Source organism: Thalassophryne amazonica, chromosome 7 (genome assembly GCF_902500255.1).
Source record: "Thalassophryne amazonica chromosome 7, fThaAma1.1, whole genome shotgun sequence".
Taxonomy (NCBI): domain Eukaryota; kingdom Metazoa; phylum Chordata; class Actinopteri; order Batrachoidiformes; family Batrachoididae; genus Thalassophryne; species Thalassophryne amazonica.
This window is the reverse complement of record NC_047109.1, coordinates 98,048,109-98,075,389: the sequence shown is the minus strand read 5'-3', so window position 1 is coordinate 98,075,389 and position 27,281 is coordinate 98,048,109. Positions and strand designations below refer to the sequence as shown.

At 42.7% G+C, this 27,281-nt stretch overlaps 1 protein-coding gene across 1 annotated transcript in view; it reads left to right on the top strand.

The window, feature by feature from the left end:
- LOC117514647 (carboxypeptidase Q-like) overlaps positions 1 to 27,281 on the top strand; it is a 45,793-nt gene that overhangs the window by 14,257 nt on the left and 4,255 nt on the right. Inside the window, exons 2-9 of the mRNA XM_034175198.1 lie at positions 5,663 to 5,813; positions 14,956 to 15,165; positions 15,271 to 15,387; positions 15,992 to 16,199; positions 16,307 to 16,514; positions 23,880 to 23,991; positions 24,947 to 25,038; positions 25,184 to 25,279. Of these exons, the coding sequence (XP_034031089.1) occupies positions 5,663 to 5,813; positions 14,956 to 15,165; positions 15,271 to 15,387; positions 15,992 to 16,199; positions 16,307 to 16,514; positions 23,880 to 23,991; positions 24,947 to 25,038; positions 25,184 to 25,279 (1,194 nt within the window). The remainder of the gene's footprint in view (positions 1 to 5,662; positions 5,814 to 14,955; positions 15,166 to 15,270; positions 15,388 to 15,991; positions 16,200 to 16,306; positions 16,515 to 23,879; positions 23,992 to 24,946; positions 25,039 to 25,183; positions 25,280 to 27,281) is intronic.

Genomic DNA, 27,281 nt, shown 5'->3' with positions numbered 1-27,281 from the left:
AACAAAAGCATGAATTAGGGTCTCAGCATCAGCCATGGACAGGATGGAGCGGATCCTCGCTATATTCCTCAGATGGAAAAAAGCAGTCCTAGTAACATCCCTGATGTGGAGGTCAAAAGACAACGTGGGATTAAAAATTACCACAGGGTTCCTCATTTTGTCCGTATGATGTATAACACACAAACCCAGGCTGAGCGCCAGCTGGTCAAACTGATGCTGATGTCTCGCTGGACCAAGAACCATCATTTCAGTCTTATCAAAGTTCAAAAGTAGGAAGTTACTAGACATCCAACTTCTCACTGATAGAAGACAGTCCTCCAGGGATTTTATGGGAGTGAGATTTCCCGCAGTTATCGGCATGTACAACTGAGTATCATCAGCATAACAATGAAAGGCAATCCCAAAACTCCGCAGTATACGCCTAAGGGGTGCCACATACAAGGAGAAAAGCAAGGGGCCTAAAACAGATCCCTGTGGAACCCCAAATCTCATGTCAGCAAGGTCAGAGGTAGTGCCATTATACAAGACATATTGAGAATGACTGGACAGATATGACGTCAACCAGGCAAGGGCACTTCCAGTAATCCCAAAAAAATTCTCCAACCTATTGAGCAAAATATGATGATCCACAGTATCAAATGCAGCACTGAGATCTAACAACACCAAAACTGTAGTGGTGTCTCAGTCCATTGCTCGCAGAAGATCATTCACTACTTTAGTGAGCGCTGTCTCTGTGGAGTGATATTTCCTAAAAGCAGACTGCAGCGGCTCAAAAAGATCATTCTCAGTAAGGTGGTCTACAAGCTGCCGTGAAACCACCTTTTCTAAAATTTTGGAACAGAATGATAGATTTAATATCGGCCTGTAATTTTTCAATAAACTAGGGTCAAGATTAGATTTCTTAAGTAATGGTCTAATCACTGCTGATTTAAAACATTTCAGAACAGATCCAGAGGTTAATGACAGATTAATAATTTCCAGCACAGTCGGCCCAAGAGTGGGCCACAGGTCCTTAAACAATGTTGTTGGTATGGGATCAAATAAACAGGCTGTGCTTTTTGTAGACGCTACAAGTTTCGTCAGCACGCCCAATGAAACACTATTAAATTCTGTCAATCTAGGTAACATCCAGAGACTTAAGGTACTCAGGTACATCCACCCCAGGAGCCTTGCCACCGAGGAGCTTTCTAACCACCTCGGTGACTTTGGCCTGGGTAATGGATGAATCCGCCTCTGAGTCCCCAGTCTCTGCTTCCTCTTCGGAAGACGTGACGATGGGATTGAGGAGATCCTCGAAGTACTCTTTCCACCGCCCGACAACATCCCCAGTCAGGGTCAACAGCTCCCCACCCGCACCGTAAACAGTGCTGGTGGAGAGCTGCTTCCGCCTCCTGAGGCGTCGGACGGTTTGCCAAAATCTCTTCTAGGCCGACCGATAGTCCTCCTCCATAGCCTCCCCGAACTCCTCCCAGACCCGAGTTTTTGTCTCTGTGACTGGACGGGCTGCGGCACGCTTGGCCTGCCGGTACCTGTCAGCTGCCTCTGGGATCCCACCTACCAACAAAGATAAGTAGGACTCCTTCTTCAGCTTGACGGTATCCCTTACTTCCGGTGTCCACCACCGGGTTCGGGGATTGCCGCTGCAACAGGCACCAGAGACCACCACCACAGCTACGAGCGGCCGCATCGACAGTGGAGGTGGAGAACATGATCCACTCGGACTCCATGTCTCCAACCTCCCCCGGGATCTGGGAGAAGCTCTCCCGGAGGTGGGAGTTGAAGACCTCGCTGACAGAGGGTTCTGCCAGTCGTTCCCAGCAGACCCTCACGATACGTTTGGGCCTGCCAGGTCTGACTACTAAACTAGATTTACTAATTTGAACCTTTCTTGTAAATAGCTAAGGATTTGTTAATAAAGCATTTGTTGTTGAAGACCATCTTTCTCTGTGGAATACAACAGAGCATTTCTGGTGTTGTCGGCAGGATCTCCATTTTCATTTGAGGATACAGCGAACTTAGATGCATCATAATGGAGACAGCTATAACTGATCTAATTAAGGTGCTACAGGAGCAGTTGCTAATGCAGCGTGAACAGCACAAGAAGGAGATGGAAAATCAGTGGAAGGAAGCATATCGACAGCTTGAGCTTCAGGCAAGGCAGCATAAGGAAGAACTGGACAGAGAGTATGGAACTCGACACTGGCAGCCCAGGGAATTTCATCTCTGTGCCAGTCTGGCAGCAACTTGGAAAGCCAAAACTGACTGATGTTACATACCGCTACAAGTCAGCAACCAATCACGAGCTACAGGTGATTGGGACATTCACTGCAGTTTCAGAAAACTCGGTAACCGGAATCAATGCAGACATTGATTATACAGTTACCAAGATGTCAGATCTCAACATTCTGGGAAAACATGCCATCTGTATGCTAGGAATCAGTCTGGATTCGGCTCTGCAATCGGCCCTGGCTATTAAATCTGTCAAATTGAAGCCAGTTTGGGGAACATCGCAAGTTCCAGAGAAGTTGCAGGTCCCATCTGCTGATTCAGAGATGGCACTTCAACAGGAGTGCCAGAAACTTTGCGATGAATTTCCAGATCTCCTCACACCAGAACTGGGATACCTCAAGGATTTCGAACTGGATGTGAAATTCAATCCTGATGCAACACCAATCTTTGCACACCACGCCCAGTTCCATTTGCAGTTAGAGATGACCTATCCAAGGCCTGCAATGAAGGCATTGCCAAAGGAGTCTGGAAGCCGATACAGTTCAATGACTACGGCACACCTGTGCTTCCACATCACAAGGCAAGTCTACCAGGCCAGCTAAAGCCTAAGATTCGAGTCTGTGGGGACTACTCTACTGGTGTCATTGACCAGATAGAAATGCATCGGCAACCTGTTCCTCTCCCAGAGGTACTCATGCAGAAGCTGGGTGGAGGATATGGCTACACAAAAATAGACCTAGCGGATGATTACAGCCAGATCAAGCTGACACCCCAGAGTCAAAGAAGACTACCTCTCAGTACACACTGTGGAGTACTACTGCAGCAAAGACTCCCATTCGGTATTAAGTCAGCACATGGTTACTTCCAGGAGATCATGGAGGAACTCACACTCATCCTGCCAGGAGTTGCGGTCTATCTAGATGACATACTGGTGAGTGAAAAAGAAGCGATTGATCATCTCAACATCCTCCGTGGTTTACTCTCCCGGCTCAACGACAGGGGTCTACGCTGTGGTGATTCCAGAGTGGTGATTCCAGAGTACCTGAGACCACAGGTCCTGGAACTCCTACATCTTGGACACTTCGGAATGGAGAAGATGAAACAACTCACAAGAACTGCTTTGTACTGTACTCACACTGGTGACTGTCAATGCTAAAACGTTCGCTTCAGAAGAGTTCCAGAGCTGGTGCAAGGAACGAGGAATCACGTACCTCACAGGAGCACCCTATCATCCTACTACCAAGGGATCTGCAGAACGCCTAGTGCAAATTTTCAAACAGGCACTATGCAAGTCATCTCTGCCACCAAGGAGAGCACTTCAGGAGTTCCTGCTACAGTACCGGCGTACGCCGACATCCTGTGGATACTCGCCAAGTGAACTCAACGGTCGCCAACTCAGAGCACGGATCGACACTCTGCTGCCGTCACCTGGGCACATCGCTCAAGGAAAGCAGATACGACATGCAACCAAATTACAATCCTATACCTGTGGACAAGCTCACCCGAAACTACCAAGTTGGTGACCCAGTCTACATGGAGTACTTTGGACCTCGTCGTGACCAACAGCCGAGATGGGTTCCTGCCATCATCACAAAACGACTGGGTACCAGATCAGTCACTGTGAAGGTCATTCTTTGAGGACCCACCTGGAGACTTCACTGGGAGCAGCTACATCCCAGATACATCAGTGAGGATGATGTCAACCCACCAGAGGACTTCTCTGCTGACAGAAGCATCAACACAGAAGCGGAGATTGTGATTCCACCTCCAGATCATCCAATGGAGATGGGGGTGCACTTGCCTGAGCAAGCTCCACCAGCATCAAGGTTCAAGATTCCAGCACGAGACTACGAACCACACAACCCACGCTGTTCCAAGTGGAGACCAAAGCCCAAGAAGAAGATATCACTCTAGATCATCAGCCTTCAGGGGACACCTTCAGGCTCAGTGGTGAGCTGTTGTGGAACAGCCTAGAATGATTAATCTGTTTACAGATAAGCTAAAACATTCTTATTTCTTGTCTAGACTGTTCTGTGGCCCTCTGGAGCTTTCCTGCATGTTCTGTAATGTTGCACTTAGTACTGTGCTTTTCCACAAAGTTATAGAATATTCCATGGTATTATAGTAAACAACTTCAGCAGTATATAAGGCAGACAGGCAGGCCTCTGGCAATGTTTTTCCCAGCACTTATAATTTGAACCTTTCTTGTAAATAGCTAAGGATTTGTTAATAAATCATTTGTTGTTGAAGACCATCTTTCTCTGTGGAATACAACAGTTTTTATTCTTTATTGAAGTACTTAATCAAGGACAAGCTTTAAACAGCCTTTTGGCTGGTTAAGAAGTACTACTCGAATATACTAGTACCTGAATAAGGAATGAGTAACCCAATGAAGGACTGATAACATGATCTTTAAATAGCCTACATTTATGAATCCACAATGGCATACAGTGTTGACTGGTTAACAAGTACTTAGTCAAGTATACTAGTACCCTAATAAGGAATGAGTAACCCAATGAAGGACTAATAATATGATCTTTAAACAGCCTGGATTCATGAATTCACAATGTCAAACCATTTTGACTGGTTAACAAGTACTTAATCAACTATACTAGTGCCCTAATAAGAAATGAGTAACCCAATAAAGGGCTAATAACTTGACATGATCTTTAAACAGCCTGGAATAATGAATTCACAATGTCAAACAGTTTGGACTTTTTTTTTTTTTTAAGTGAGACTAACTTGGGGGAGGTGATGGTCTAGTGGTTAAGGTGTTGGGCTTGAGAACAGAAGATCCTCGGTTCAAGAATCACTAAGGGCCCTTGGGCAAGGTCCTTAATCCTCGAGTTGCTCCCGGTGTGTAGTGAGCGCCTTGTATGGCAGCACCCTGACATTGGGGTAAATGTGAGGCATTAGTGTGTAAAGCACTTTGAGCGTCTGATGCAGATGGATAGCGCTATATAAATGCAGTCCATTTAACTAGAAGTACACTTGGTATAGTGCCCCCCCCCCCCCCCCCACACACACACACACACACACACACACACACACACACACACCCCAGGTTGAATGGTCCAACTCTGAACCTAGTGTGTCCATCTCTTATGGAATAAATAGAACATGTGTGACCAGATGACATATCTTTGTTGCTTGTACTTGAGACCCAGGCTTTACTGGGTCAGCCAAAGGGGAACAACATGGAGTTCTTATTTTAGATGTTGGAAATAAAGGAATGTTTTTGCTAGTTTTGCTTGATAAATAGTGTTAACAGTTAATGTGTTATCCTGTGATGTCATTTTTCTGTTGAATAATTGTTCACTAATCTGTTCCAGATGTACTGTGTCAGAAGCAATCTATTGTTACACTTAATTAATAATTTGTAATAACTGTATTTGTATAGCACTTTCACAGTCTGATGTTGTTCTGTCTACAGATGGCTTCTGGAGGCAAACTATCCTTCCTCCTGTTCTTCACCGCATTCGTCTCTACACTGTTGAATTTGTGTGTCTGTCATCCTCTTTCTGCTCAGCCACTAAGTCCAAACACTGCAGTCTGGCTTGTGTCCAACAATACTACAAAGAAAGGTACCACTGTGCCTCCAAAAGTCTGGAGTTCAGCTAAAATCAGAGGGGCCCATTACCCTGGACTCTGCCCACTCTCAGGGTGGGAAAATGAGATTGAGATCAGCTGTGTGTGTCTGTTTGTGTGCATACAAATCTCACACTGTTTGCTGGGGTACAGTCCTCAGTGGAGATAAATTATTCCTTACTTTTGGCAGATATCATTTTTCACATTTGGCTTCTATCTCCAGTGAAACAACGAACCTAGAAATTTCCAAACAGAGTGGACAGAGCAGATGATTTAAATGTATCTCGGAGAAAGAGAATAAAAATGTCCATGTCATATGAATGAGGTTATTGTGACGTTCTGTAGTCAACAACTGTTTTTCTGATTCATAGGATCCTGATGGATAAAAACATACAGTTGCAAACATAGGTTTACATACACCTTGGCTAAAAACTTTCAAACTAAATTCTCCTTTACTGCTCATATTTCATTTTATCAAACACTTAACACAATCATCAAGGTAGCGGTACCGTCGCAATTTATAGTGCACAATAGCAGATTAGGGTGATAAAGGATGCAGATGGAAATAAGCAAGGAGAGTGTGTTGAGAAGGTGGAGGATGTAGTCTGAGGAGCTCATGAATGAAGACAATAAGGCTGGATGATGGGAAGAGAATAAATCAGGAAGTGCAATGGGTTAGTAAGGATAAAGTGAAGACAGCTATGAAGAGGATGAAGAATGGAAAGGCATGGAAATGTTTAGGAGAGTTGGCAGTGAAATTGTTAACCACATTGTTGAGTAAAGTCTTGGAATGCAAGAGGATGTGTGATCAGTGGGGAACAAGTGAACTGGTTCTGTTTTTTAAGAACAAAGATGATGTGCAGAGCAGCAATAACTATAGAAGCAAAAAGTTGTTCAGCCACAGCATGAAGTTATGGAAAAGAGTAGTGAAAGCTAGGCTTAGAAAGGAAGTGAAGATCTGTGATCAGCAATATGGTTTCATGCCAAGAGTACTACAGATGCAATTTTTGCACTGAGAGTGCTGATGAAGAAGTACAGTGCATCCAGAAAGTATTCACAGCGCTTCACTTTTTCCACATTTTATGTTACAGCCTTATTCCAAAATAAACTTTTTCCTTAAAATTCTACACACAATACCCCATAATGACAATGTGAAAAAAGTGTTTATGAGGTTTTTGCAAACTGATTAAAAAAATTAATAATAATAATAATAATAATAATAAACGAAATCACATCTATATAAGTATTCACAGCCTTTGACACGAAGCTCAAAATGGAGCTCGGGTGCATCTTGTTTCCACTGATCATCCTTGAGATGTTTCTACACCTTAGTTGACTGGACATGATTTGGAAAGGCACACACCTGTCTACATATAACATCCCACAGTTGACAATACATGTCAGAGCACAAACCAAGCAAAGGAAGTCAAAGGAATTATTTATTATTACTGTTATAACTATTATCTTGAACAGCTGTATATGATAATAAAGTAGACATTCTAACTGACTGAACACATACATTGTTTGATAAAAGTGGAATGTGCAGTAAGGGAGAATAGTTTGAAGGTTTTTAGCTCAGGCATCTGCACATGTGTTATGATCTGATTTCCCTTCATGATCTGCAAAACTGAATGAGAAATTAATTCTGTTAAAGATAAGTTACTATATAGATAAGTAGATAAGTAACTCTGCTTCAGAGTTTACAAATATGTCACTGGATGATTACACACTGTAATTACAACCCCAATTCCAGTGAAGTTGGGAAGTTGTGTAAAATGTAAATAAAAACAGAATACAATAGTAGAGAAGCCTGAATCTTCGACTGGACTGGGTTGCTTGACGTGAGTACGTTTCGCTTCTAATCGCAGAAGCTTCCTCAGCTAAATTTCTTGCTCTGGTAATTTTCAATTTATTTTCATTTATATAGCGGCAAATCACAACAGAGTTGCCTCAAAGCGCTTCACACAGGTAAGGTCTAACCTTACCAACCCCCAGAGCAACAGTGGTAAGGAAAACTCCTTCTGAGGAAGAAACCTCAAGCAGACCAGACTCAAAGGGGTGACCCTCTGCTTGGGCCATGCTACAAACATAAATTACAGAACAATTCACGAACAAATATACAAGAAATGCTATTGGCGCACAGGACAGGAGGATCGCCAACACGAATACAACTCCCATCTCTGGATGGAGCTGCACCTTAAACAGAGAGAAAAAACAGAATCAGGCATCAGAAAGACAAAAAATACTGTATAATTTGCCAGCATTAAACAACAAGAAAAACAGAGAAATACTAAGGTGATTGCCAGCCACTAGCCCTAAACTTCACTAAAAGACCCAGAATTTAGGTAAAGTTGAGACCACAGCCCACTCCAATTTCTAATAAATGAATTAAGAGTAAAAAGCGTAAAACAAAACTGTACCAGTATGCTAGCTATATGAAAGGGAAAATAAGTGCGTCTTAAGTCTGGACTTGAAAATCTCCACAGAATCTGACTGTTTTATTGACGCAGGGAGATCATTCCACAGAACAGGGGCACGATAAGAGAAAGCTCTGTGACCCGCAGACTTGTTATTCACCTTAGGGACACAAAGTAGTCCTGCACCCTGAGAACATAAAGCCCGGGCCGGTACGTAAGGTTTAATTAGGTCAGCTAGGTAGGGAGGTGCCAGTCCATGAATAATTTTATAGGTTAGTAGCAGAACCGTAAAATCTGATCTCACTGGGACAGGAAGCCAGTGAAGGGATGCAATGCAAAATGAGTGTAATGTGGTCGAACTTTCTGCTTCATGTCAAAAGTCTGGCTGCAGCATTTTGAACCAATTGGAGACCCCTAATGCTAGACTGCGGTGAACCAGAAAATAGAACATTGCAGTAGTCCAATCTAGAAGAGATAAATGCATGGATCAGGGTCTCGGCATCAGCGATAGACAGGATGGGACGAATCTTCGCTATATTTCGCAGGTGGAAGAAAGCAATATTTCTAGTGTGGAGGCCAAAGGACAACGAAGGATAAAAAATTACCCCAAGGTTCCTCACTTTGTCAGTGTGATGTATGACACACGAGCCGAGGCTGAGTGTTAACTGGTCAAATTGATGCCGATGTCTCACTGGACCAAGAACCATCATTTCAGTCTTATCAGAGTTTAAAAGTAGGAAGTTTCTAGACATCCAACTTCTCACTGCTGCAAGGCAATCTTCTAAGGATTTTATGCGAATGAGATTACCAGCAGTTATCGGCATGTATAACTGAGTATCATCTGCATAGCAGTGAAAGGTAATCCCAAAACGCCGCAATATGTGCCCAAGGGGTGCTATATAAAGGGAGAAAAGCAGGGGGCCTAAGACAGACCCCTGTGGAACCCCAAATTTCATGTCACTAAGGTTAGAGGTAGTGTTACTATACAAAACGCAGTGAGAACGACTGGTCAAGTATGACGTCAGCCATGCAAGGGCACTCCCAGTAATCCCAAAATGATTTTCGAGCCTATCAAGTAGAATATGATGATCCACTGTATCAAATGCAGCACTGAGATCTAACAGCAACAGAACCATAGTGGTGTCCGAATCCATTGTAAGCAGAAGATCATTCACCACTTTAGTGAGAGCTGTCTCTGTGGAATGATATTTTCTAAAAGCAGACTGCAGTGGCTCAAAGAGATTATTCTCAGTAAGACGGTCTACGAGATGCCGTGACACCACTTTTTCCAGAATTTTAGAGAAAAATGATAGATTTGATATCGGCCGATAGTTTTTCAATACACTAGGGTCAAGATTAGGTTTCTTAAGTAATGGTTTAATCACTGCAGATTTGAAACATTTAGGAACAGATCCAGAAGTTAAAGAAAGATTAATCATTTCCAGCACAGTCGGCCCAAGAGTGGGCCACAGGTCCTTAAACAGTTTTGTTGGTATAGGATCAAATAAACAGGTTGTGCTTTTTGTTGACATTATGAGTTTTGTCAGCATGCCTAGTGAGATACTATCAAATTCTTTAAATCTAGGTAATACCTCAGTAATGGTGCCCACCTCAATAGCAGGGTGTAGTGGTTGGGTTAAGGCATGTCGGGATATGTTTAACCTGATGTCTTCTATTTTCTTCCCAAAGTAATCCAGGAAATCTTGTGCTGTAAAAGGAGAGGGAAGAGGTGGTTGTCCATGCATGAGTGTTGCCACTGTGACGAACAAGAACTTTGAGTTATGCTTGTTTTTGTTGATCAAATCAGAGTAGTAGGTCTGCTTTGTAGCCATTAATGCATGCTTATAGTCTAAGATAGCATCATGCCACGCAAGGTGAAATACTTCTAATTTTGAACGACGCCATTTCCGTTCTAGACCTCTTGCTTTATGCTTGAGGTCATGCAGATAATCATTGAACCAAGGTGACTGTGATTTGGGGGAACGCGGTTTTAACACAGGTGGTGCAATCATGTCGAGTGTAGTTTTGAGCACTGAGTTTAAACTATCCACAAGTCTGTCTACTGACTGGGTATTTGTCAAATGTGAAGCTAAGACATCAGGCAGTCTAGCTTTGAGTTCAGTCTTAGTTGAGGAGTTGATGCATCGCCGTAATGATATATAAGGTTGTTGTTCAACTAAACATGGCAGCGAAACTGTAAACTTAATAAGTGAGTGATCAGACACCACTAATGTAAGAGGCATGATGTCAATATTCATGACAGCAATACCACGTATGAGAACCAGATCCAGGGTATTTCCACTAATGTTCGTCGAATCCTGAATGCATTGCCGAAATCCTAATGCATCCACAATTTCCATAAATGATTTGCAGAGGGGATCAGAAGGCTTATTTATATGAATGTTAAAGTGACCAATGATCAGAATGTTATCTACACTAGTTGACAAGTTAGAGATGAATGCACCAAATTCATCTAAGAATTCAGAATATGGGCCAGGAGGCCTAGATACAGTGACAAAGTAATACGACTGATTTTTATTCTTCTGACCTTGGCAATGTGTAATATCCTGAGCAGAGCGGAGAATCAGATGCTCAAACGAGTTATATTTGTGACCCCCAACAGCTAATAAGCTAAACCTAGATTTATAAATAAGAGCAACACCCCCGCCTTGCTTCGCATCACGAGGGACGTGACTAAATGTATATGCTGGTGGGCAGGCCTCATTTAAGGGGAGGACAGCTGTAGGTTTAAGCCAGGTTTCACCTAGCCCAATCATATCTAAGTGATGATCAATAATTAGATCATTGATCAACAGTGATTTTGAGGACAGTGATCTTATGTTAATGAGACCCAGTCTAAGGACCTCAGTGGGGTTGACAGTTGAACTGTTTGGGTTTAGGGGTGGTACCAGAGTAGAATATATAAGATGCCTAGAAGTAGGTTTAGGTTTCAGACATTCCACGTGCGTTGTAGTTAGCAGACACGAAATCTTTGCTATTGTTTGAACAACCACTGGGCCATCCTCAATTTCAACATCATCCAATATAGTAATGGGTATTAAGTTTGGAAAGCATATCCCTCTGTGATTTTTATGGACACGACTACGGAAGCAGGCCACAGTCTCAACTTGTTGAATTTCCCTCCCTGGCAAATAAACTGCACTATCACCATAGTGGATTTTCTGCACTAAATTCCCCGCCAAGATAATGGATTTCCAAACCCACATTTGTCATAAGCCTTGCAGGGTCTCTAATCTCTAATCTGCTCTGTGGCCTGCTGTAAATTCCTAATGTTACCCACCCTGTAGAGCTCTATCTATGTTCGCAGACAAGATAGCGGTGCCTTCCCCAGTAGGGTGGAGGCCATCCGGCATCAGCAAGCCGCCGCGGCCCCGGAACGTAGGCCAGTTATCAATAAAGCTAAAGCCTTGCTGTCTACAAAACTGCACCAGCCACCTATTTAACGATGTCAGCCTGCTAAACGCCTCATCGGTACCCCAGGAGCGGAGGGGACCAGAGACTATTAATCGATGCCGACACATCTTTCTGGCAAGGTCACAAGTCCTCTCTATGTCCATTTTTGTGACTTCTGAGTGCTTCATCCTGATATCATTGGTGCCAACGTGAATAACTATGTGACTATATCTCATGTCATGTTCCTTCATCTGTCTTCCCTTCTGCAGCGTCAGCACCCTAAGATGACATGCAGTGTCAGGAGCTCTGGCCCCAGGAATACATTTAATGTCAGCCGGTGTCTGTAACCTGACTTTGCGGGTGATAGAATCCTCTGTCACTAAAGTCTGGTGTTTCGGCCTGGAGACAGGAGTGGAAGTCACTTGTGGGCTCAGAGAATTCACATCGGGGGGAGAACCGATTCACAGTTTGCACTGGCGAGTGTGATCGGGGTGCCACAACCGGGCACCAAGCCCTACGGGGCTTCCTCCACCTAGCCACAGTCCGAAAGCCGTCCTCCACAGCCGGCGTTTCTAAGCTGATGCTAATGGGCTTGCTAGCCGGCTCAACACTAACCTCATCTGGAGTGCCCGTAACATCTAACTCCACTGAGCTAAGAAGCTGCTCTAACTTAAGGACACGGCTCTCTAAGAGAGCCACCCTGTCTTCCAACATCACGCAGGATTTACGGAGGGTGTAAAGTAGGAATTGTAGTGTACTTTGTGCACTAAGAAATTCAAGAATGTAGCCAAGCAAGCATGAGCTAACCAATAATGGATAAGCTAACCACTCCTAAGGTTCACACAGACCCAAATAAATTAATTACAATTCACAGCAGTTACACTGAAAAACTAACAGAAGTATTAAACAGGTAAAAAAGCAGCGGCTATAAAATACACTAAACAGTTAATTAACTAACAGAAGTATAAAAAAATTAAATGAAAAAATGATGACGGGGGTCCAAAATAGTTAACGCAAGCTAACCGCTAGCAAAAATGCTAGCCGCTCCTAAGATTTTACACAGGAGTAAAATAATTACTTAAAATTCACAGCAGTTCGACTGAAAAATGAACAGAAGTATTAAACGGGTAAAGAAGAAAACAGCTATAAAAAGTAACGACAGGGGAGGGGAGGAGTCGACCTAGCTAGCGAAAGCTAACCGCTAGCGAATGCTAACTGCTAGCAATTCACAACAGGACTGTTAAATAACGTTCAGAGTAGATACAATTAATAACCAGAAGAGTGCTAAACAGAAATAAAAGAAGCGTATGCAACCGCGTGAAGTTCAGAGTAGCGTCACAGTAACAAACAATCCGTCAGAAGCAAGTGCCAGATCTGTGATTCGATCCTCCGCAGAATGATCACTCAGTAGTCTCTGGAAGTCTAACTTCTGTCTAGACACTTTTAGACAAGAATAACAGAAGCCAGCAAAGCTGGAGTTTTAAACCTAACCATACGCCTCCTACCGAGAGGCAGACTGCTACTGGCTAGTGACTACCATTGCTCTAATTAGCACCTATTGTGCTCTAGTTAGCACCCACCTAATGACAGGGCAGCTGTCCCTCCTAACAGTTGGACTGACGACTCTCCTGATGACTCTCCTGAGACAGAAGTCAGACTACCAGAGCAAGAAATTTAGCTGAGGAAGCTTCTGCGTTTAGAAGCGAAACATCCTCGCGTCAAGCAACCCAGTCCAGTCGAAGATTCAAGCTTCTCTACTATGGAAACCACCTGGACAACTGAGAGCCTTCAAAGAAACAGAATGCAATGATTTGCAAATCCTCTTCAACCTATATTCAATTGAATACACCACAAAGACAAGATATTTAATGTTCAAACTGATAAACTTTATTGTTTTTGTGCAAATATTTGCTCTTTTTAAATCGATGCCTGCAACACGTTTCAAAAACGTTGGGACAGTGGTATGTTTACCACTGTGTTACATCACCTTTCCGTCTAACAACACTTAGTAAGCATTTGGGGACTGAGGACATTAATTGCTGAAGCGTTGTAGGTGGAATTCTTTCCCATTCTTGCTTGATATACGACTTCAGTTGTTCAACAGTCCGGGGTCTCTGTTGTCGTATTTTGCACTTCATAATGTGCCACACATTTTCAACGGGCGACGGGTCTGGACTGCAGTCAGGCCAGTCTAGTACTCAGTCTTTTACTATGAAACCACGCTGTTGTAACACGTGCAGAATGTGGCTTGGCATTGTCTTTCAGAAATAAGCAGGGACGTCCCTGAAAAAGACGTTGCTTGGATGGCAGCATGTGTTGCTCCAAAACCTGGATGTACCTTTCAGCATTGATGGTGCCATCACAAATGTGCAAGTGCCATAGGCGCTAACACACCCCCATACCATCACAGATGCTGGCTTTTGAACTTTGCACTGGTAACAATCTGGATGGTCTTTTTCGTCTCTTTTGTCTGGAGGACACGTCCATGATTTCCAAAAACAATTTGAAATGTGGACTCATCAGACCACAGCACACTTTTCCACTTTACGTCTGTCCATTTCAAATGAGCTCGGGCCCAGAGAAGGTGGTGGCGTTTCTGGATGTTGTTGATGTATGGTTTTCACTTTGCATGGTAGAGTTTTAACTTGCACTTGTAGATGTAGCGACGAACTGTGTTAATTGACAATGGTTTTCTGAAGTGTTCCTGAGCCCACGCGGTAAGATCCTTTACACAGTGATGTTGGTTTTTAATGCAGTGCCGCCTGAGGGGTCGAAGGTCACGGGCATTCAGTGTTTGTTTTTGTCCTTGCTGCTTACGTGTAGAAAGTTCTCCAGATCCTCTGAATCTTCTGATTATATTATGGACTGTAGATGATGGAATCCCTAAATTCCTCGCAATTGAACATTGAGGAAGATTGCTCTTAAACTGTTGGACTATTTTTTTCACGCAGTTGTTCACAAAGGGGTGATCCTCACCCCATCTTTGCTTGTGAACACCTGAGCCTTTTGGGGATGCTCCTTTTATGCCCAATCATGACACTCATCTGTTTCCAATTAGGTGTTCTTTGAGCATTCATCAACTTTCCCAGTCTTTTGGTGCCCCGTCCCAACTTTTTTGAACTGTGTTGCATGCATCCATTTCAAAATGAGAAAATATTTGCACAAAAACAAAAAGGTCTATCTAGGTTGAAGAGGATTTGCAAATCGTATTCTGTTTATATTTATGTCCCAACTTCACTGGGATTGGGGTTGTACTATTGATTTTGCTATACAGAGTTATACACAATAATTTTCTCTACACTCTTAGACATGGCAGCAGAGGTGGCAGGTTATACTGATGTGGCCAAAAGGATCATTGACCTGGCTGTGTACGGAGCCGCCCAGAACCGCTCTTACGCACGGCTCGCCAACTTCACCGACACCATCGGGAATCGTGTTAGTGGCTCAGAGAATTTAGAGACAGCCATTAAATACATGTACAGTGCTATGGCACAGGACGGGTTGGATGTACATCTAGGTGAGTGTGTTCGAGGAAGTCTTTATAAGTTAAATGTAAAAACACCTTGCATACTGAGATCTTAAAATTTCTTTTGTGCCTTCTGTCATCGTTTTTCTTCTTCAGAGCCAGTAAAAATCCCACACTGGGTGAGAGGGAAAGAGAGTGCTGAGATGATTTTACCAAGAGCCAAAAGTCTGCTGATGTTGGGTTTGGGCAGCAGTGTGGGTACACCACCTGAAGGTAGAGACAACAGAAAATATATCTCTTGTCGTGCACCGTATTCCTCCTGTGCCTCCGTCCATGTCTACTTCAGTGGAAGTTCTGCCAAATCTCGGGAACTTCTGCTCCTACAGTGTTATTTTTGGTGTCTAATTATTTACGTGATACAAGTTTTGGTAGCACTAATGGAAACCAATGTAACATTTTGTCAGAAGGCCAAAAAAAAAAAACCCAGTAAAAACACCCATGACTCAGGTCTCTGTAACCACTGAGGCTTGGAGCAGACTGTGGACTTAAAATATTCACACACCCAAAGATTCTATTAAGTCTATTAATTATTCTATTAATTCAGTCTTTTTTCCTAAATTAACTAGAAACACGTCTGACCTAAATGAACTCATCCGTCACTTCACCTCAGTAACAGCTGAGGCTACAGAGTAGATTTACAGACCCCAAGTTTCTGTTTGATCCATTCATGTTCTTCTGACCTTTGACCCATTGCTCTATTGGACTAACAGGTCAACAAAATTATTACAGTGAAGAATCAAACTGATCACAGCTGGAAAAACTGAAAAAATGCTGATCCGGTGGAATATCTTACAGAATGGGGTCTACCTGTGTGCAGGGATTAAGGCGGAGGTGTTGGTGGTCCAGTCTTTTGATGAACTTGAGGTTAGGGCTGGTGAAGCCGTTGGGAGGATTGTGGTGTTCAATCAACCATTCGTCAGCTATGGAGCGACGGTGGCTTACCGTTCGTATGGTGCGTCTGCAGCGGCCAAACACGGTGCTGTGGCAACACTCATTCGATCTGTCACTCCGTTCTCAATTAACAGGTCTGCACTTTCTTCATAAACATCCATTGATTTTCCACCACTAATCTGGAAGGAAAATGTTAATTCAGATCAACACCAATTGTCCCGGTCTGTGTGTCCTGGTCTAGTCCCCATACAGGTTGGCAGAACTACCAAGACGGAGTGAAGCGCATCCCTACTGCCTGCATCACTGTGGAGGATGCTGAGCTGATGTGGCGCATGGCAAAGAGGGGGCAGAAGATTGTGGTCAGGCTCAACATGGAAGCCGTCACCCTACCAGATGTTCAGTCCTTCAACACAGTGGCGGAGATACGAGGTTGGCAGCATCCTGAGCAGGTAACTCTGACTGTCCCGTCATGGTGCACGTGAAAGTCCATGTTTGTTGGTGTGATAACGTAAACTTTAGGAAAAATCTGTGTTGGCAGCCAACCAGGTCAGGTCTGGGAGCATGTGCTGTGGCCACGTGTCCACACATCCATCACACCACAAAACCACCTTGGCACCTGGATGTCATACACCCAGGGAGACAATCAGTCCATCACCACCTCTCTAAAGGAACCTACTGTTTGTTGTAGCCAGGTAAAACATGGGCGTGCCTTGGCCTTCTCCAGCCGCTGGGGTCGTGTATGCTAGATCATTCAGAGAGAAAAGTACCACTTGGCCAAAATGTAATAACAGCTGTTCTTTGACAGTGCAAGTGATCCTTCTTATCTGAGTGATCCTACATAACCATTTGTTTGAGACAAAGTTATTGCAGTCATACCCAAGGATTCTCCGAGGAGACAAAGTATGAAAAACATATAGTCAACATCTTATGTGGGAGCCCGAACACATCTCTGATGAATTCCACAATTCATGTGAATTCTGGAATTCATGGCACAAACAGGGAAGAATTCAAATTTTAAAAACAGACTTTATGTTTGTCTTTTCTCCATTTTGTTAGAAGGAACAAAGGGTGCAGCCATTCTTTGCTGACTTCACATATTCTCACCGCAGTAACCTTCCCTTATTTCTGCTGTATGCATGTTGAATGAGCTGACCTTATAGAGGAATGCAGAAGCTTCAGCTAGAAAGACTTAACATTCAATGTTACTTTGAGTCACTATAGTTAAACCCATAAGGCACCACTTATAGAAGCACATACAAATTGCTTCAGGGGTTAAATGTGTTTCGACAGGAAACAGAATTGTGAAATTAAAGTGATTACTTTGCCTTTGGAAAAACACTTTTTTGTCATGTTCCCTTCTCGGCTTTTAATATTTTTTTAGGAATCATTCTTACTTTGGCTGTCTTCGATACATGTTCTCAGACATGACTTTTGACATCCTGATTTTTTTTAATGTGTTTTTCATAAATTACAGTATTTTCCCCGCTTGGCCATTATAAACAACTTGTAGATGTGCTACTAGTATTATGCATACTTTTTTGTTCTTGGTAGCTGATGACTTTGAACCCAGTAACTTCTAGAGTCAGTCTGCAATCAGTCACTTATCATTTAAAAATATTAGAATTGTATATTTCTATGTATTCTGCCCACACCTTCTGACATAGGTTTACGCCTTTGTAGAAGGGAATTCCAGTCAGTCACATCCTTTGAACCAGTGATTAATATATTTGTGGAGAGAGCACAGACATGTTTAGCAGGTAGAACCTGACAAACGGACTGTATGACATCTCTTATTTTGACACACATGTTGCACCTCAGATGTCACTGTAACTTATGTCCAATTGCTGAAGTTTCCAGCACAACAGTCTGATGTAATCTTCATGACACAAGACCTTTAAGTATATACTAGCGTGTTGCCCATGGGGATCCATGTTTCCATAATGAGTTTAACTGAAAGTGCAAGAAATTAAAAAGAACATTTTGTGAATAATTGTATTTATTGTTTGTTACATTTAGTTAATGTCATGTTTTACAACTGGCAAAGTTGTAAAACATGTTTAGACCATGTCTGGTTAAAAGGGACTGATTAATGGTAATATCAACATGCATTGTTCACTGTTACCTAATATCCCCAATTTTTCCAAAAATATTAGTCCTATCAACTTTCCATTTTTGCAGGGTTCATCCTTGACCCAAAATACATAAGCATACCATATGACAAATGTCAGCTCTCCCCAGTTTGTCCATGATCAAAGTTACACACATGTACACAGAGGCCACTTGGATTTTAATATATAGATGGTGCAAGTCATTACAAATCCAAATTTTCTGAAATAAACATTAATTTTTTTTCAATATTTGCTAAGACTGGGCATGAATATACTAAGGGCTGTGGCAGATAGCTGGGGTAAGTGTAATTTCAGTGAGGAATTTCCTGGTCAACAACAAATTCACCTGACCAATGATCCCACTGGCTTTCACCTCAGTTACTGACCTTTAGCTGACCTTGCCAGGGCAATTACAGAATCCACTTACAGTGTTTGTGCCAAGTTTGGTCCTAATCAGGTCAAAAATCAAATTCATTCTCCCCAGCAATCTTGACTTTTGACAAAATGAACTAATTTAGGCCAATTATAGGGTCAACTTTCATCCACATACTAGGTTTGTTAGAAAGGCCAAAGGACCTATGAAGAATAGACCAACAAACTGACAGACAATGGCTGACTTTTGGGAAATTTGACCTTGCCTGGGCAATTCCAGAACCCACCTCGATACGTGTACCAAATGTGCTACCAGTCAAAATGAAAAAAAAAAAATTAATTAAAAAAATCATTTTTGACCTTTGATCCCAACAACCTTGACGTCAGTGATTGACCTTTGGCAAGTTTGACTTTGTCTGGGCAGTTCCTACATATGTGTGTATGTTTGCTGTAAATCAGTGTGAAAATCAAAAAATTTGAACTTTGACTTCAGTAACTTTACTTCTGTCAAACTGAAATCTTCCAAAGAAACAGACTAATGTGATCTTTTGGAGCAACAAGATCAGCCAATTTGACAAACCAGGTTCCAGCAGACTGATGGCCGTTGTCACATCTTCTTGGTTTGTGCGGAAGTTTTGGTACAACGGCACAACAATTGTTCTTTTTCTTTCATTTAGAATGTAAATTTACCATAAAGAGAATCTGTGTAAAGTGGATTCAAACTAGTCCTGCCCCGGAACAACTTCCTGTAGCTTTGGCCAATGAGCAACATGCAAACATGAGTGAATCAATAAATTACACATATTGTAAAATCTACTGGAACTACTCTTTTGGCACACACACAAAAAAACCCTCTTATTGAAGGAACCACTGTCAAAAATCCAATATTGCAGCATATTCTTTACTGTTGTTGGACATTTTGTTTGGTACACACTGGACAGGCCTCAGCAAACAGTCCACAGTCCATGGCATTGTGTTCACTATAAAACATGGAACTGCAGATGTGCAGTAAGTTAGAACAAATTGTGCACATTTAAGTTTTGGACTGTGGCTGTGCAGAGTCCTTGTGTTCTTGCATTTGTCTGAATTTTAATGGATGACAGCTGAAGTGATGCATCTGATGTGTGAGGAGCATGCACAGGAGGCTCAGCTGTACACACCAACCACTCTGAATGACTCTATACAGTGGGGTAAAAAAGTATTTAGTCAGTCCCTGATTGTGCAAGTTCTCCTACTTAGAAAGATGAGAGAGGTCTGTAGTATTCATCATAGGTACACTTCAACTGTGAGAGACAAAATGAGGAAAAAAAAAAAAAAAATCCAGGAAATCACATTGTAGGATTTTTAAAGAATTTATTTGTAAATTATGGTGGAAAATAAGTATTTTGTCAATAACAAAAGTTCAACTCAATACTTTTTAACATAATCTTTGTTGGCAATGACAGAGGTCAAACATTTCCTGTAAGTCTTAACCAGGTTTGCACACACTGTAGCTGGTATTTTGGTCCATTCCTCCATGCAGATCTCCACTAGAGCAGTGATGTTTTGGGGCTGTCGCTGCAGCAACATGGACTTTCAACTCTCTCCACAAATTTTCTATGGGGTTGAGGTCTGGAGACTGGCTTGGCCACTCCAGGACCTTGAAATGCTTTTTACTGCGCCACTCCTTTGTTGCCTGAGCGGTGTGTTTAGGATCATTGTCATGCTGGAAGACCCAGCCACGTTGCATCTTCAATGCTCTCACTGATGGAAGGAGGTTTTGGCTTAATCTCACGATACATGGCCACGTTCATTCTTCCCTTAACACGGATCAGTCGTCCTGTCCCCTTTGTAGAACCAAAGCATGATGTTTCCACCCCCATGCTTCACAGTAGATAAGGTGTTCTTGGGATGCAACTCAGCATTCTTCTTCCTCCAAACATGAAGAGTTGAGTGTTTACCAAACTGTTCTATTTTGGTTTCATCTGACCACATGATATTCTCCCAATCCTCTTCTGGATCATCCACATGCTCTCTGGCAAACTTCAGGCGGGCCTTGACACGTACTGGCTTAAACAGGGTGACACGCCTGGAACTGCAGGATTTGAGTCCCTCTCTGTGTAGTGTGTAACCTTTGTTACTTTGGTCCCAGCTCTCTGCAGGTCATTCATCAGGTCGCTCCGTGTAGTTCTGGGATTTTTGTTCACCGTTCTCATGATCATTTTGACCCCACGGGATGACATCTTGCGTGAAGCCCCAGATCGAGGGAGATTATCATTTGTCTTATATGTCTTCCATTTTCTTACAATTGCTCCCACAGTTGATTTATTCACACCAACCTGCTTGACTATTGTAGATTCACTCTTCCCAGCCTGGTGCAGGTCTACAATTTTCTTCCTGGTGTCCTTCGACAGCTCTTTGGTCTTGGCCATGGTTGAGTTTGGAGTCTGACTGTTTGAGGCTGTGGACAGGTGTCTTTTATACAAATAACGAGTTCAAACAGGTGCCATTAATACAGGTAACAGGTGGAGGACAGAAGAGCTTCTTAAAGAAGTTACAGGTCTGTGAGAGCCAGAAATCTTGCTTGTTTGTGGTTGACCAAATACTTATTTTCCACCATAATTTACAAATGATTTTCTGGATTTTTTTTTTTTCTCATTTTGTCTCTCATAATTGAAGTGTACCTATGTTGAAAATGTCAGACCTCTCTCATCTTTCTAAGTAGAACTTGCACAATCAGGGGCTGACTAAATACTTTTTTACCCCACTGTAGCAGGGAGGTGCAAGAAAAGCTTTTTTTTTTTTTTTGTAGAGGGGGAATAAACCAGAATAACATTTTCCATTCCACAGTGTGATCTATGATTCACAGCATGTGGAGGTGGGTTCTCCCTGCGAGGCGGATGTTTTTGCTGTTGATGAGGAAGTGTGCATGCAGAAGTCCCTGTGCGTCACATCATGGCTGATATGTTTTGTTGATAGGGGACAAATACAAAATGCACAAAATTAAAATAACCATAGTGAAGGTTAAAGTTACAAATACATTTGAACATCATCTTGCTGGGAAGTAGTTTTAACGTAAGATGTAAGATTACTCTGGTTTGGAAACGTGTGCTGACCTGTCAGCATACTCAGAACACCCAGAGAAGTGAAACAGCTGCCCTTAATGACATCATTTCTGTCTTGGTGAGTCTGCGTCAACCAGCGCACAGAACAGCTGTGGTTGGCTCATGTGCACGTGCAGACAGATGCACATTTAAAGTTTATTGAGTCATTTGCACATACGTCAGAATCATCTGACAGCATTTAGTCACTCACAGTTTTCCACCCACAAAAGCAGCTCGTCTTCCTGCTTAATAGCAGCTTCAGTTTTTAAATAGTATACAATTTGTACCTGCAGTCTCCCGATTAGATTTTTTTTAACCTAAAACACACATCTGAGCCATTCTGCGTGACAATGACAGTCTATTATAAACTTCAAATCTAAGCATTTATTTCATATTTTCTGTAGATCATAACTAATATGTATATGTCGCGGACACGAAATTCTTCAGCATCTCACCATGTCATTTAGGTCCTTCAGACTTTCATTCATTCATTCATCTTCTACTGCTTAGTCCAATTAAGGGTCGCGGGGGGCTGGAGCCTATCCCAGCAGCCATAGAGCGTGAGGCGGGGTACACCCTGGACAGGACGCCAGTCTGTCGCAGAGCCACAAACAGACAAACAAACACAGACACACCCACACACGCACCACAATTTAAAGATTCCAATCCACCTAACCCGCATGTCTTTGGATGTGGGAGGAAACCTGAGCACCCGGAGGGAAACCCACGCAAACATGGGGAGAACATGCAAACTCCACACAGAAAGGCCACGGGAATTGAACCCACAACCTTCTCGCTGTGAGGCAACAGTGCTAACCACTAATCCACATGCCTGCAAGTTCCTCACCATCTCATCATATCATTTAGGTACTTCAGACTTTATTTTTACTTCCGCAAGGAAGTTATGTTTTTGTTCGCGTCCATTTGTTTGTTGGTTGGTTGGTTGGTTTGATTTCAATGAAATTTTTTACCAGAGGTGTATCTTGGCCTAACTTAGAAGTCATTAAATTTTGGTAATGATCCAGAACACGACCCGGATCCAGTAATTTTTTTAAGGATTCTTTATCATTGCAGGATTGCGCCAATTTCAACATTTTTGCATCTAACTTCATGAAGAGGGGTCGCAAAGACGGAACAAAAATTAAGCTACGGCACAACAATAATTTAGCATTTGTTTCTCCTCACTGAATAAACACCACTCCAAACGGCATTCAGCAGACAGTCGGCTGTCATACGTGCACGTGTCGGGACGACCCATTCACTGAGAAAGTTATTGCCTTTTCACGCGGTTTTTGTCTCCGCCTCCTCTCCACCACCAGTCACGTGTCAGTGATATACTACTCTAACTGCACTGTTATAAGACTTGGACGCTTAACCAGTCACCTAAGATAATGAGTGGATGTCTTTAGTACTAGATCTCTCTCTCGAGGATTCTTGGGTACCGCTAGAATGAGAAACAAGCAGTTACTGAGGAAGACTCACATGAGGAGTATTTGCATTTTGAGGGAGTGTGGACATGGTCCAGCACGCAGGTGCCTCAGTGTTTGAGGATGCCAGAAGCTGGAGAAGGCCAAGGTGTAGCCTGGCCTTTTTCACCTGGCTGGCAGTAGATGGGTACTTTTGAGAGGACGGGATAGGCTGGTTGTCTGCTTGTGTGGTTGTTATCCAAGACCCAGCATAGTTCCGTGCCGTGGTGGATGTGGTGATGCGTGGCACCAGTCCGTGCTCCCAGAACTGCATTGTACAATGTGAAATTCCTCTTTGTAGGCTTGTTGGCATCTTCATTTTCTAGCAGTGACTGATCATTTTATTTCATTGATTAAAAAAAAAAAAAGTTTTTGTGTGTATTTTGGGATGTAATGGTTTACGAGGTGCTCTAGTCACTGCTTGGTCAGATGTTTTGGTATATGAGGTCAGGATCATCCCACTGACAGCAGTGCAACTCCTTTTTAATTCCTGTAAATCTGTTATCAACACTGAATGTTTATTTTTTGTCTCCATCCTGATAAAAGCACAGCAATTTCACAACACGGGCATGTTTTCAGGCTAAAGTACAACTTATCCCTGAACATTACAAAAGCAGACACACTGCTGTGAGCGTGAAGAAAAAAAAAAGAAAACGTGATTTACTTTCCTGTCTTGCTCACTCATCACTTTTTGGGTTATTTTGGCCACAGATTATCGTGCTATGGACAAACATTGAGACAAACTCTCACCATACTCCATTCGTACATGTCTCCCTGCCTACTAGGTCGTGTTGCTGAGTGGCCATTTGGACAGTTGGGATGTGGGTCAGGGCGCCATGGATGATGGGGGTGGAGCCATGATTTCCTGGGAGGTCCTGTCACTCATTAAAGACCTCGGTAAGGTGTAAAGCCTGAGTGCATATAGTCACAGTCAGGAATCCAAGTGTTAACAACTGAAGAAAAGTGTAAAACAATCTGTGCGATGCAGTTACTCAGAGTGCTTTTCAATGATGTGCCACATCCACTGCACACAGGGAACAAGACATTGCTGAAGTGAGTTTTCTGTGACAGAATCAGAGGATCCAGTTCCAAAATCTGAGAAATAATAAAAAAAAAATCATTTTTGACAGAAGAAAAGCACACACAGGAAAATTTGCTTATCACACACCGTTAACTAAACTTGGAAAAGTAGAGAAGCTTGAATCTTCGACTGGACTGGGTTGCTTGACGCGAGGACATTTCGCTTCAAATCGCAGAAGCTTCCTCAGCTAAAATTCTTGTTCTGGAAGTCTGACTTCTGTCTGACTCTTGTAGAGAAGAAACTTGGAAAACCCAGTTTATGAACTTGTGAGTTGTGAAAAAGGTCCGTCCCACTTAGTCAACTTGGAAATCAATATGGATGACTGCAGGAACATATCTGTGCTGGGATGTCGTCTTTACAAAGAAGACATTCATTATTAAGATGAAAAACGTCTCAAATGAGTAGTTTTCTACTGACAGGATGAATTCGTATGGATTTCCTTACAAAAACTACAATCCTGCCAACTTCATTAATATAATATGTATATGTCGCGGACATGAACAAGCGAAGCTCTTCAGCATCTCACCATTTAGGTCCTGGATGCCCTTCCTGGCGCAACTGCACATTACATGGAGAAATGTGGCATTGGTGGGGTTTGAACCGTGAAACTTTTGCAGTGAAACCAGCCACATTTCCACCACCCCTGTCACTCAGTGATCTACAGTAACCTTTCTTAACTCAGAGGAGTCAGTACCCCCATAATTCCAACCCTGACTGTCACGTGAAAGCTTCTCCTTTGCATTGCTGTGGAGGATCATTGTTTATTTGCAGGTTTGCATCCACGCAGAACTCTGCGCACAGTGCTGTGGACCGGTGAGGAACCAGGTGGAGTTGGTGCACAGCAGTACTACAACTTGCACAAGGTACTGCCTATGTTTACTGTAGTCACAAGAAGTAATAGGAGCGTGCTTAAAGAACATTAGAAAAGGCTTGGATGAGTTAAATCCACTTACTTTGTATGTCCAAGCTCATTTTTTTCTATCTTCTGTGTGCCCCCCCACCCCCAAGGTAAACATGTCAAACTTTGACCTGGTCATGGAGTCTGATTCCGGGACGTTCTCACCGGTGGCTCTGCAGTTTACTGGCAACAGTGCAGCTCGACAGGTCAGATTAAAATCACAACTTCCACACGCTGTCTGCAAAACAAACCCCAGTGGTGTTTCACGTGTTTTTGTTTTATGACATCAGTGACATTTAAAAAGCTTCACACCAAAACAAAAACACTGTTCTTTCAGTTCAAGTGAAAAACTTTATCTAAATGACCTCAAGTAAAAATATAAATGTAATAAAAGCCAAATCATTTTTACAACCTACTGATTTTAGAGATTTGATTCCAAAGTATTTCCAACTCACTGACTACTCCTCAGAATTCAGAAAAAATAATCAAGAAATGGAAAGTATCTGCCAAGAATATACATTTCTCAAAAACTTAGTGACTACATGAAAAAGACTCTTGATAAGAATCAAAAAACTTCTCCAATTTATATTCTTTAGACGCTGTGATTGGAGAGCTCTAACGTTCACATTCACCAGCCACAGCTTTACAGTCATGGGGCAGAGAACACCACTAGTCAATAAATTAATAAAATTAACTGATGTCATACAACAAAAATTTGCAAAAACACATCAGCTTTTTTTTTTTTATATGAACACTTGCTTTAATTCTGCAGCGCACAAGTGTTCCCATTACCCAGGAGAACACACTGGGTAATGACAGAAGGTAAGTTCACGACGCGGATACAAAAGGGAAATGAGATTCCTCTGTTGGGTGACTGACTTACACTCCTGGACAGGGTGGTAAGTTTGACTATCAGGGAGGGACCCTGAGTAGAGTAACTGCTTCTTTACATTGAAAGGAGCCAGTTGAGGTGGTTCAGTCATCTGGTGAGGATGCCCCCTGGTGGTCTCTCGAGGGAGGTCTTCCAGGCACATCGAACTGGGAGGAGGCTTCGGGGAAGATCCAGAAAACGCTGGAGGGATTCTTTAAGAGGACTTGGCTGAGGATAGGGAAGTGTGGGATGAGCTGCTTAACCTACTACCACCATGACCTGGTCCTGGATAAGTGACAGAAAATGAATTAATGAATATCAAATGTTCAACTTTTCTCCATAAGTGTCTCCCCCACACAGAACATTAAGTGATTTACACCATGGAAACGTTCCCAACCTTGCACATCCCAGTTTGCACAGCTGTCTGGAAGTTTTGTTGGCCACTCCCCTTTATATTATTAAGAAATATAACGCAATGCTAAAATACCCTCAGCCGTATGAACCTTGTGTTTATAATTTGCAATTAATTAATAAGATGCTGTTGTCGTACATAAAATTTGTACATGTTCAATGAAGCCCCTCTATTAATCAGTCAATCAAAAACAATATTTACGTTTTAACGGCGTCTGCAGGAGGCTTTTCTTGTGCGTGTACATGAGCTTTTGACAAAAGCGGCAGTTATGCAAATCATGGAATATTTGTAGATCACCCTCTGTGCATTTGCTGGTATTAATGAGAAAAATTTAACTCCATAGCAAGTTAGCTGGGCAGCAAGGTGGCTTAGTGGTTAGCTCTGTTGCCTCACAGCGCAAAGATCAGGGGTTTGATTCCTGCCTGTGGTCTTTCGGTGTGGAGTTTGTGTGTTCTCTGCGTGATTGCGTGGGATCTCTCTGGATGCTCCGGCTTCATCCCACACCCAGACACACAGGTTCGGTGGATTGGATACTTTAAATTGTCCGTAGGTGCAGGTGTGAATGTGTTTGTCTATATGTGGCCCTGTGACAGACTGGTGGCCTGTCCAGAGTGTACCCCACCTCACGCTCTGACTGCTAGGATGGATCCAGCCCCCTGCGACCTTTAGTTGGAGTAAGCAGTTGAAGATGAGTGAGAGGAAGTAGCTTTGAGTTAGCTGAAGTTAGGGTGCACGCTAAAGCCGCAAAATGTGTTATCAGGTTACATAAATAGCATTTTCAGTTTTAGAAGTGCTTATTTCAAGCTGTCTTTTACATAATATATGACAAAGATATATACACAAAAAGTTTTGCAGCTAGCTACCAGCCTGTGACGTCACTATGCTAGCATCCAGGAAATAAGTTCAGCGGTGGTATTAGGTTCCA